Source organism: Chrysemys picta, chromosome 7 (genome assembly GCF_011386835.1).
Source record: "Chrysemys picta bellii isolate R12L10 chromosome 7, ASM1138683v2, whole genome shotgun sequence".
Lineage (NCBI taxonomy): Eukaryota > Metazoa > Chordata > Testudines > Emydidae > Chrysemys > Chrysemys picta.
In genome coordinates, this window is record NC_088797.1 from 9,084,178 (window position 1) to 9,096,777 (window position 12,600).

A 12,600-nucleotide genomic window follows, 5' to 3' on the forward strand; every position below is an offset into this window, starting at 1 on the left:
TCCCCCAGCAGTGTCCTCTATTTGGGAACTTAAAGTATGGTAACCCGAGCGAAGGATCGAAAGGTTATCCCAATATTTTTTGTGATCTGATGACCCCCATGCAATTGCTTTGTGATCCCCTTTTGGGTCGGGACCGTCAGTTTGAGGAACGCTGGATGGGGTTATGTCAGCAAAGCTACAGCGTTGTAGCTGTGTTACTATGGTCTCTGTAGTGAGGCATATCTCTAGTGATAAGATAAATGACATCAGAAATATGGATGTGCTGTATAAATTGCTATGTTGTACTCCTTGAATTTCCAAAATTCTAATGACTTCATTCACGTGCACAGCGTGTATTTTTCCTACAGAGTCAGAAGCAAGGGCGCTGGCTAAAGAGAGGCAGAAGAAAGACAATCACAACTTAAGTAAGTTTGATTATGCTCAGTGTACAATATTTCCTGAATTTTTTAGTTGATGACCCACAGTGACGAATAAGTTACACAGATGATCATTAAGATTTTAATTATTTTTAAAAAGGCATTGGAATGCAGGCTGCTTAAAGCTTTGGGTGGCTTACTGTGCAGTACTTACACCACTTTATTGGTTATAGCCACAAATCGAATATCCCAAATTCGCTCCTATTGATTGCTGAAACTCGCTATTGAATTGAAAGCAATATTTTGTTAAAACAATTATTTGAGAACAATTTTTTAAACTTATGAGAATATGATCCAAATTCTGAATTCAAAGGGGTTTCACCTGCACTGGTATAACTGAGAGTAGAATGTGGCCAGTTGCCTTTGACAAATACACCATACAAAATGTTACCAAAATTTGTAGTTTAAACAACAACTTAATGTATGCAATCAATTCATGTATCTAATCTTTAAACTTCTGTGCATATATTTTTTATTATTATTATTATTATTATAAAAGTATGCTCCTTAAAAAAAATATTTGCCAACCATGAATACACGTGTTTTACTAACTTTAAAATTCTAAAAGGACACTTTAGGATCCTTTATATCATTTCTAAAAACAAGAAACAATCTCATGCCTCTTATTAGAAAGCAGAACTCCCCATTGGTTTCAATAGCAACGTCTCCTTGATGGCACAGTATGGTTTAAGATTTTTAAATTGGATCATGTAGTGTTTTGAGGAAGTATGGCAAAGTACTTAAAGAATGAGACTGGGACTCAGAACCTTAGGTCTTTTTCTGCCTTTCCACTGACAAACTGGATGTCCTTGGACAAATCACTCAGTTTCTGTGTCTTAATTTATCCAGTTGAAAAGTGGGTATAAGACTTACTTCACTTAAGCTTTATAACATACTTGTGATACAGGTATTAAGTATACATGTATGTATAAAGCATAAAGTGTTTTTGAAATCTTTACGTTAAAGGGGTTTCATTCTGTAAGCAGAAAGAATTATTTTTACTAATGTATATTTCTTTGTTATTTTCCTAAAGTTGAACGAAGGAGAAGATTTAATATTAACGATCGCATTAAAGAATTAGGCACGTTGATACCAAAATCAAATGACCCGTAAGTATGGTACTGTCTCTTCGGTAATGATGATATGTGTGAATTTTTGTTTAAATGTCTTAAGAGTGCCTTTGTGCTCAATAGCTTACTATACTTTGGGAGTACATTAAGCTAAACCACTGAAGGGCAGTCTGGGCACCCAGTAAGTGTGTCCATGTGGACAATTAGCGTGGAGTAGCTAGTGTGCTTGAAATTCACACCCTAGTTTGTTGTGCACTAATACCCCTGTGTAGACAGACCCCTGTAAGGCCACACCACTGAGTCTCTTCACAGTCATTGAAATCTTTTAAAGATTTTGAATAATTTGTGTTTGATCCTCCTGGAAGATTGTGTAGATGGTGTATCTTAATGAACCGTATCAGCCAATGAGTTCGCCTTTGCAGAAGCACTAGTCTGGCCCACAGGAACTTGGCAGCAGTTGTGTCAGTGAGCACCCAGTGTACTGCCCCGCCCTTTCAGAAAACAGAAAAAACAAAATGTTGCTTCTTCCCGGTTCTCCACATCATTGACTACAAACTTGCCACAAGCACACCCCGGCTTGCACATCCATGCAGAAGTAGCTTTATTAAGTAATTTACTGTAGTTAATTTACCATAGCTAGGATAAAAATATATAAGGGATATGAAACCTTCATGTTCCAGGATGAAAGCCAATCACTAAAGGCCTGAATCAGTGCCCATTGAAGTCAGTGGGCGTATTACCATTGATTCAGTGGATGTCTGATCATGTGCTTCGCACTAACTGCCTTGGGTAGGAGGAAACTTTCCTGCTGGCATGTTGGCACATAACTGTTCCCCGTGGAGGTTTTATATCTTCCTCCGATACTGGCCACTATGGGATAAGATACTGGACCAAGTGGACCATTGCTCTGATTGGTCTGGCAATTCAAATGGAAAATAATACTGCTCCCAAGCGGATAGTCCTCTCAAGTCAAAAAACGGGAAACAAGGCTGGTGGTTACCTCCTGTTCTAGTACCTGACTTGGGAGTTCCTGGGCTCTGATGCAGAACCCAGAACAGGATTCCTGCTGGCCGCTGAGCTGAGCCAGATGCTTTCTATGTTCCAATGGACCGAAATCTTATCTTGACATGCTGATACTCCCACCAGCCACAGACGGGCAAACCCACATAAGTACCGTCATGATGGGCTTAGACGGGGGGGTTAAAATATCTGCAAATTCCAGTACAATGCCTTCAAGCAATCCATGTATCCTAACCCTCTTGCGAGGACCAGGCACCAGAGGTATTAATTAGGCCTTGTCTACATGCGGGGGAACTGACTGGCATAGCTGTTCTGCAAAAACTCCTCCATGTGGACACTACTCCCAAATAAAAGTGATTTTATTCCAGAATAATTACTCCACTTCTAATCTGGAATTGCTATTCTTCTGAAGTATCTCTGTTCTGGATTGGGTGTCCACACATGGAGCTATTCTGGAATAGCTATCGCAGAATAGCTTTTTCAGCAGTAGTTATGCCAGTCAATTTCTCCATGTAAAGAATCCCTTATACAGTGTCTCTTGCAATTTTTAGAAGAGTATTGTGAAGGACACCCCTTACAGCAAGGACTTAATTGTGAGCACTGCCAATGTATTCCCCTAGATCGAAGCCTGTTCAGCAGATGGATGTGAACCGGAAGAGTAGGCATTTGCCTCAATTCCTGGTCAGCCCATTTAGAAAGAGAGGTTCTTGGGGTGGCTGCCATTCCTCAAGTAGGCTTATCCTTGCGTTGAGATCGCTTGAAAAATCTACCAGCTGTACATAAAGCAAAGATCTGACCCCTTGGGCTCATTAATGATCCCAGAGCATTTTTCATAAGGGTGAAGGTGTTAATCCTGGTGTCTAGTCCAAACTCCAGTTGGGGTGATTGAAGTGAGCAGGCACTTTATCCAAGGAGTGCAGGATTTGGGCCATTTGTACTTTGAAATCTCTTCTGCTCTCCACTAGCAACAAAGCTTTATCAGTATATGCTAGTATCAAAACTGGAAAGTTATTGTTCCCTCCAGAGGAAAATTGATGGAGTAACTTGATAAACCCATATTTCTTGAGGAGATGACCTACATCCACTTTACATTGCCACAGAAACTCATTATACACAACAGTTCTTGATTCTTCATGAATGATCACCAAGAAGAAATCTGTCGGTTCACCTTTCACTCTGTTTACATTTTTGCTACAGAGATGGGATAATCTAGAGACCGCGCATTTGCTTTTGCTATCCTGAAAATTAAAAATAATGTTCTGTATTTCTTTCTTCGTAAGTTTCTCAGTGCCATGGAGTAAATAAATAAAGCAGGTGCTAGGTCTGTGCATTAGCTACATAAGCATTTATCAAGTAGTTTGATATATTGCTTGAAACCAATTAATCAGAAGAGCAAAGATCAGTACGCTGAAGTTCGTAAAGGATGCACTGAATAGCAGGAAAATACACTTGTCTGTCTCTTTAACAGCTTAAAAAAAAAATAAAAACATTTCCTTCCAGCACTATTAATTGGTCTTTGTCTCCCACATTACACAAAATGTCTCTTCCTCCTTCCCTACTAAGGAATCCCTGGAAAATGCACCCTCGGATGCATCATCAATCAGTTGTTTGCTTCTGTGCCAACATGTTAGATCTGAGCCTTGCTACTGTGTATACATTTTAATAGCTTGGTGGTGTGATAAGACCCTACCAGGAAAAATTGGGCCCTAATCAGTGTAAATGTGAACAGATACTTCCCAATGAAACCTTTTTAATTCTAGTGTCCTGCCAGCCCTGGTAGGACTCCATAGGGGAGGCTGTTTGTGCGTGTGCTCTCCCACGAGCAAAGGAGTCTCATGCACTCCTAGCTAACACATGAATTCTGTGTGCTGGCTGGCTGGACGGTTCACCACACCCCCTGATCAACTGCACACCCACCTAGCATGGGTATAAACAGCCACGTAGATTGTGTGGCTTAAGTGAGCCGAGTAGAACCCCCAAGGTTTATACCCTACATGGCTTTCTACACGTCCAAGCAATGCCTCCCACCTCTGTACTGCTGTTTTTGACAGCGTAGTGTCCCGCTGCCTCACTCTTGCTGGAGCCTTTCCCCGCCACAGTGAAAGGCTTTTGTAGTGGAGAAAGATCCTGACAGCAGGGAGGTGGCAGTGAAAGGCTCTGGCCAGAGGAAAGGCTCTGCCCTGCCAGAGCCTTTCCCTACTTTGTGTAGCTACACGCTGCAGTGACAAGTGTGGACGCAGCCTGCCTTCCCCTGCTGTGTGTAGCTACATGTGTAGGGCCTGTACTTTACATGGTGCCATAAATGTAGACATACCCACTCAGAGGCTATGTTAGTGGCTCAAAAGAGCCTAGGAGTCCTGCCCTGAGACTGCATAGGAGGGTGTCCAAGGCTCCCATGCCCTTTTCTCCCATTCAATAACACGTCTTTGCAGTCCAGGACTAGAGTTGGTCATTAGTGAATGGGAGTTTAACTATGTTGTTCAAAGATCAAAGCTGAAATCCAGCATTGCTCATTAGAGGGGGGTACAACGAGGGGTAGTCAAGCAGCCTCACAGATGTCATTAAAAGCTGAGTGAGTCCTCTCATCTTTAGCCATTCTGTCCCTTGGAACTAATGCTCTAGTATGAGTTCTGTGCGAACCACGACTCCTTGAGTACTGCAATTTCCCATCCCTGCAGTTTCATTCCCATGAGAAAGCAATGGTGAGCATGTCTCCTCTTCAGGAATTACGTGAATCCGAATCCCGTACAGTAGGCTGCCTGCTAATGAGTTGCCCTCTGGCTCCCCCTAGTGTATTTCACACAGCTCTTTTCAAAGTCGATAGTTTGTAATACTGTAATTCTGATCAGGTGTGGTGTAACTTGTGTGCTGTTAAACGGTGCTGCGGTTCTGCTCTATGCTTTGGCTTGATCCATGTGCTTGGGTGAGAGTGATTTTTTTTGTTTGTTTTTTTTCCCCCCAAACACTACTTTTACAGGGACATGCGCTGGAATAAGGGCACTATTTTAAAAGCATCAGTGGACTATATCCGCAAACTGCAGCGAGAACAACAACGCACAAAAGAACTTGAGAACAGGCAGAAGAAACTAGAACATGCCAACAGACATCTACTGCTCAGAATACAGGTTTGCTGATGCATACATTATGAATGAATTTAACAGCTGTATGTTTGTATATCATTCACATCTATCTACAAGGAAACGCCAGCTTACTATGTAACTTAGAAGAGCCATTGTGCTGGTCCTGCAATACCTATGATTAATGCTGAGTTGAACTTGTAGAGTTCTTGGTCCTCCAGTTACCAGAGGAGACGAGCTATGTTGTAGGAGGAACTTTAAAAAGTGAGATGCTTCTGGATAGCAGATAATTCTCTAGCCTTTTTGTAAAGCAGTTGTAGTTTAGTGTCTCTCTGCTCCCACTACAGTCTCTCTGCTCTCACCACACAACTCTAAGCACTTCAAACTACACTGGGCATTATTAGGTTGTACATGCAGATAAGGAGTCTAGTCCTGCTCTCACTGAAGGCAGAGAAAGATTTGGCATTGACTCCAATAAGAGCAGGATGAGACCCAAGGTGCCATATTCTATATGGAGCAATTGTCAATATGGTCAAGTTAGTTCAAATGCTTTTTGACTCAAGACTGCTAATGGTTTTCCACTCACATGACACTGCTTCCTAAACAGAGCAGTTGAGTAGAATGATGTTCTACAAATTCACACGGAGCGCCAACGCTAGGCACAGGCTGTCCCAGAGATCTGCAGATAGCGGGAGTCCTCCATGCAAGGTTGTCTCCCTGCCCTCTGCAAGGGAGAAGGGAATGATGCTACATTAACAGCCTCCTCCCTGGTAGTCTGCAGGAGCCTCTCAGCTGCTGCTCTGCACAGAGTGAACTCAGTGAAGCTTGGAGGCAGTGCTGAGGGTGGGAAAGGGGGGAACAGGATACCAGCCTTGTTCTGCGGCACCATCCCTTGAAAGCCACCAAGCTCGCAGCTCTTCTTCCCTGCTTTGTGCATTCCCTTTGTGTCTAGTACTGAGCTGCTGCAGGGAGAGCCAGCCAATGGCTGCATGTCTATTAAAAATACATTGAACAGTAAATTAAGCAGTGCACTGATGAAAGCCAGGGGGATTTTCACCAGAGGAAGTAATATACTATGATGGTGTCTTTTTCCTGGAGAGCTCCTCAGTTTCCCCTATGAATAGCAGGACTTTGCAATTATTACCAATTTATTTTGGTGGCTCCATTTATGGTAGTTACGGATTCAAATAATACAAAAAGATGTAGTGTAACTGTCGTCATGGCCCGGCACTGTAAGGCTTTGCTGTGGTTGCTGTCAACACTGCTGATCTGGATATCCCTTGAGAACTTAAGTTGCTGGTTTGCTTGAAGACATCTTGATCGTATTGCCTGTGAAATTTGGTTTTGGCAATGAGATGGTTCTCCAGGAAAAGTCCTGCAGTGGTCTGCCACCATTGACTCTCTGCAGACTTTTTTAATTGAGAGAACATTATTTAAGTAGTGATTTGGGGTGGATGAAGTTTGGGAGGGTGATATGACAGTTATATCAAGTCCAGTTCTTGCAACAGTTGTTGCTCTCGTAGGGAGATGGGAGCTGCTGAGAGGGTGATGCCGTTTATAAGGGTCCATCAGAAATTGTACATCAAAGATATATCAAGTGCATTACACTTTCTTTGCTTTCAGGTTTTATTTGCGTCTGTTGCCTTCTTTACAGGAACTTGAGATGCAGGCTCGAGCACACGGACTTTCCCTTGTCCCATCTACAGGCCTTTGCTCACCAGATGTGGTAAACCGGGTCATCAAGCAAGAACCGGTCATTGACAACTGCAACCAAGACGTATTGCAGCACCGCTCAGATTTATCTTGCACGACTACCCTCGATCTTACTGATGGTACCATAACTTTCAATGATAACCTAGGAACCTACAGTGTCCCCACAAAAGCGGGATCCAAACTGGAAGATATTTTGATGGACGATACTCTCTCCCCTGTAGGAGTTACTGACCCACTCCTTTCCTCAGTATCTCCTGGAGCTTCAAAAACAAGTAGCAGAAGAAGCAGCATGAGCATGGAAGATACTGATCATGCTTGTTAGCAGATATTTGGCATGGCCTCTCATAAACTGCTTCATTTCTTAATCAGTAGATTAAATAATTTACATTTTTAGGTTTTTTGATTTTCTTTTAATATTAAATCTACTTGTGCTTCATCAATAGCCCAGTATATATATTATATATATATTTTTGAATTTTGTGAAAAGACTTGTATATTCTATTTTAAAAGTACCAATGCCTCCAAAATATTGTACAACCTATGTACAGTATTTGTGAACTGGATTCGCTAAGAACTTTGAACTGGTCAAATCTACTCAAAGCAATAGAATTACAAATCAAAACAGTCTGTTTCTATTCAGGGGAAACTAACAAGTTATTTACTTGGAAACTAAATGTAAAGCTAAAAAAAAAAAAAAGAGAGAGAGAATGTGAAGAAACCAAAAATATCCACTTTGTAACCATGTTGTGTTGATTTAATAGTGCTGCCTTAAAGATACAGTATCCGTCAAACTTAGTTTAGTCTTTAGATCACAAGATGTTTAAAATAAATCACTATTCTACTTTAATAATAATAATAATAATAATAAAACTAGCATTAACACATACTGATTGTGTTGATTCCAATATGAAATGTTCCTGACGATGATGTAGAAATGAAGGAGAGTGTGTAGGGAGGCATGAATCTGTCTGTTTCTTGGAGTGTTGTTATTCTTACTCTCAACTGAAAGGGTTTCCCTTCTTCTCCCACTTCAAGCTTTTCTTTAAAGGCTTTTATTTTGGAAAGGACACTTAGAATTGTTCATCGACAGTAAAACAGACAGGAGCACTGTACATTTTCAGACAAAATTCAATACATTTTATCAACTGGGCACATTTTGTTGTATATTTCTAACTGGCCTTACATTTTATTTTTTTTTAAGCGTTGTACAGGTTTTTCATTTGCATGGATTCTTTAGTTATCCTCATGTTTTTGTTTTGTTTTTTAAATATAGCTGTATTTCATTTATAAGAATATGCCTCTTAATATTGCAACAATTTTTTGACATGTTTAAAACTCACTGGAGGTTTTCTGCATTCTTTGTAAACACTTGAAAGGAAGCTTTTATGCAGGATCCTGTGTATTGAGAGATTTTGAGAATATTTTGTATATTACAGTCTCACTTTGGAAATATTTTTAAACACAATTTAAGGTGTAGTACAAATTTAGACTAGGTAATAAAACAAAGCTCTGTAGAGACAATGAACTTACATATTTATTTTTTAGTGATACAGAAAGAATAATAATATGCTTGAAGCCTAATAACTATATAGTTAATATGCCCCTTAGAGTAATTAATTTGGTGTTTTATTTCAGCAATATGGCTGGTTTAAAAAGAGTAAATTTACTGTATCTTAAAATAACTGTTACTTTATAACCATCGTATTAATTTAACTTGCAACAATGTTGTAAAAGTAGTTTTGGTGCATTATCTACGCAAGTGTAGTCCTATGCAATAACAGTAGTTATAATCGTATTCTATCAAACCTAGATGTTTTACAAAGATGACAGATGGTGTTATGAGCCAGATCGACTGGATTTCTCCGTAGCAGCCTACAGTTGAAATGTATCAGAAAAGCATCTCATTCAGAATGAAGTGCCTTAAATTGTAGTAGTAGTCTTCTTGGACTAGCACTGACTGAAGTGTGGCATAGAAGGAAGTTTTGGGGTGATATTTATAGGAAATCTGAGTGTAGCCTGGTGCCCTATGTAGAAAACAAGAGCGTCCCATTCTCTTTGTGCTATACTGGAAAGATATGTATAATATATAAAAATTTAAATCTTGTTTAGTGATTGAGTGCCAACATGGCAGACTTGATCAAGAAAACTTGGTCATGGCGGTCTAATAGTGTTCCGAAATCAAATGTGAATATAGTGATGATGAAAGACAGAGGACAAAACGTCAGGCGTTTTAGTGGAAGGTTCATACTGATGGATGCTGCATCTTTCACATATACTTTCGATTATGAAAAATCCTTGAAACCACTGGTGCCCAGTCCTGCTCTCATGGAAGCCAATGGGAGTTTTTTGTTTGACAATGGGAGTGCATGACTGGGCCTGTTATCAGCTCTGCTGCTTTCTATTCTGGTACTTGGGGTGGATTGGGGCTTAGAGACGGAACTCTCCTATGTGGCCGATATGGAAGAATGGTCTAGTTTACTATGTGGTCCTGCCTTGAGTGCAGGACACCTGACCATGACCCCTCGAGGTCCCTTCCAGTTCTATGATTCTATATTCTTGACATTTTCTTATATTTGTATAGCTCTTTCACCGGTTAGTTATGCAGTTCTTTGTTTCTGCTTGAATAGCTAACTGTATATTCGCTTTGATAATCACCAGATTTGTCACTTTGGGGGGGCGGGGGCGCAAGGGTCAGCTCACAGTGTTACGACAAATGCCTGTTCTTCCTAGCCTGTTTTTTGGACAGATTTTTTTTTTTTTGTATCTGTAACGCCAGTGGTTTCCAAACTGTGACCCAGAGGCAGTGCACATGTCTCCAGCATTGCGTATTGCAGCCCATCACCATACTCAGCAATGCAGTTAAAATGCTCATATATCCTGGGTGGCTCTTGGCACAGCAGCTGTGCCACAGTTTAGCAACTATGCATGCAGTCACTTGCTCCTGTTGTTGCAATACCTTAACGGTGACAGATGAAGGAAATAACAGCAAAAGAGTGGCTATAGCTCTAATGCAAGGTCATATATTCCCCTTCAGAGTAAAAGGGTGAGCAAAGGCCAGAGAGCTGCAGCAATTGGACAAAAATGGGATGCACAAGGTCATTTGGGTGTTGTAACCAGAAAAATCCATTCAAGATGGTAGCCAACACGGCATCCAGTTTGGAGCTATGTAGAAGTGGGGCCTGGATGTAGGGTATGCAAATATGCATCATGCTTATTTGAGCCCTCTGTGGACTAAAATGAAACCCTGATCCCCTGCCCTCATGCGATTTGTAGATGGTCCCCGTATGCTTAGAAATTGACAAAAATACGATTCCTTACCAAGATCTGGATTTCTCTGGATGAACATTACTATGGCCCCCAGCAGCCATATTGTGCTGTCTGTAAAGATAGCACACTGTACGTAACACTCAACGTTGGCCTTTTCCTCATCTCCTCTTACGCGTCCTTGGGTCAAACCCCATTTTGGGATATTGCAGCTGAAAGCACATGAGTGTTCTCATTTGGTACGCCAGTAGGAGGTAAGGGCTTTTCAGACAGTTAAGTTCTGATGCTCTTATTCTCTCTACGGTACATGCACCATGGAGCATATGGCCCTTAATGTGGAGTCAGCGGCTTGAGGCAAGACATTGCGTCAGCAAGATGGAGCAGCATCCCTAGGACAGTTATTGCGCAAAGCTTCAAGCTGTAATGACTGTATGGCCCACATGCCAACAATGTGAGCCAGGCCTGGCTTACCTGGCCAGGTAAATGGATTACCAAACAATTCTCACTTTGCCAAAACCATGCAACAAATATGAACGTATAGAATATAATGAAGTTCTTTATTGTTTTTAGACTCGAAAGCAATATTAACTCTGCAGCCTATAAAAGCAAATAGGAAGTGTACAAGGAAAAAAAAAGCAAAGCACAAAATAATGCACTTACATTGATGTGTTTTTTTTACATAAAATGCACTGGGAAGAAGCAGATGTTGATATAAAATACCTATATTTCTTGAAAAGGTGACATTAATTACTGCCTCTTGCTATGATGCTTGGTACTGTAATGTTGTTGATATTCACCTGCTGTTGACTGCAGCAATAATTTGTGTATGGTCCATAGCACTGTAAATTATGGATCGATAGTAATGTATCCCATGAAATACTTTGAACTGTTGTTCTTGATAGATGGATTAAAGCATTTGGTTTTTCACATCCTCTGTGTAAGCCACTTGTGTTCAGTGTAAGTGAATCTTGGTTTTAAATGTCTTTAAGACTCCCAACAGTACATGTCATGTTTGTGACTTAGTCACTGACCGATTGTGCCAAAGTTTTTAAAGCTACAGTAATAAGTGATTTTAGTTCTTACTGTGTTATTGCAGCCTTTGTTCTGTATTATTTATTGTATTGCGGTAGTGCCTACGTGTCCCAGTCATGGAGCAGGACCCCATTGTGCTAGGCACTGTCCAAACACTGTACAAAGACCCTTCCTCCCCAGAAGGATTTACAATCGAAGCATAAAACAAAAAACAGCTGGTCACTACAGACAAACGTCCTCCTCTTGGAATCTGACGACAGTTGTCTTTTGCCCCTCAACTCCATTCAAACTACAGCTGCTAAGATCGTCTTCCTGGCCCATTGCTCTGACTACTTCACCCTACAATGGCTCCCCCTCGCCTGTAGTGTGAAGCACAATATCTTTGTCCTAACATCCCATCCCTCCCTGAACTACTCAGCTGCATCCGATGTATCTGTCTCGTTGTGAGGTTGACTTTGCTCTAACAGTGTCAGCCTTCAGCATCCGTCGTTCCCACAAGCCCCTTAGCTTGGGGGAAAGATCCCACTTGATATCTGCATCCTCTAATCATTGAAATCACTTAAAGCCACCTCAGACTGCAGAGAGATGTAATTGTCTGTGCCTAAATTTGTGAAAATTCTTATTCTTTAGGAATAGAATGCATTGGTTTATCTAGGTATGTAATTAAAAACAACCTCTTTTATATCACCCTATTTAAAGAGCAAAAGTAAGGTTCCTTTATATCTTCTTTTACCTACACTGGCATTCTTTAGACCAGTACTTTAAGGATCCAATACAGTACTTGAACTGGATGGTGTTAGAAGCAGCCTGTCTACAATCCTTAGCCAGACCTAAACTTCTGACCTCTGATTAGAAGGGCTTTGACTTAATACCATGGAGTGCATTAGCTTACAACTGAAATGTGTGATTGTCTTGAAGATTATGGGCCACTTTTTTTTTTTGCTGGCCTACCTCCATTGACTCCCAAGGTTTTTGCCAGCAGCAAATGTGGCCCCTAGTTTTTAAGAG

The 12,600-nt window shown here is 40.9% G+C and overlaps 1 protein-coding gene across 13 annotated transcripts in view; it reads left to right on the plus strand.

Annotated features, from left to right (window-relative positions):
• Positions 1–11,489, plus strand: part of MITF (melanocyte inducing transcription factor) — a 164,473-nt gene extending 152,984 nt beyond the window's left edge. For 9 of the 13 annotated variants that reach the window (XM_042849962.2, XM_008179485.4, XM_008179488.3 and 6 more), the window contains 4 exons: positions 330–404; positions 1,450–1,525; positions 5,484–5,631; positions 7,238–11,489. In XM_042849962.2, the coding sequence (XP_042705896.1) occupies positions 330–404; positions 1,450–1,525; positions 5,484–5,631; positions 7,238–7,618 (680 nt within the window). In that variant the 3' untranslated portion in view covers positions 7,619–11,489. Of the gene's footprint in view, positions 1–329; positions 405–1,449; positions 1,526–5,483; positions 5,632–7,206 lie in introns of all 13 variants that reach the window. The other 4 variants (XM_008179486.4, XM_008179490.4, XM_042849966.2 and 1 more) reach the window with 2 other exon arrangements.
• The last annotated feature ends 1,111 nt before the right edge of the window (positions 11,490–12,600 follow it).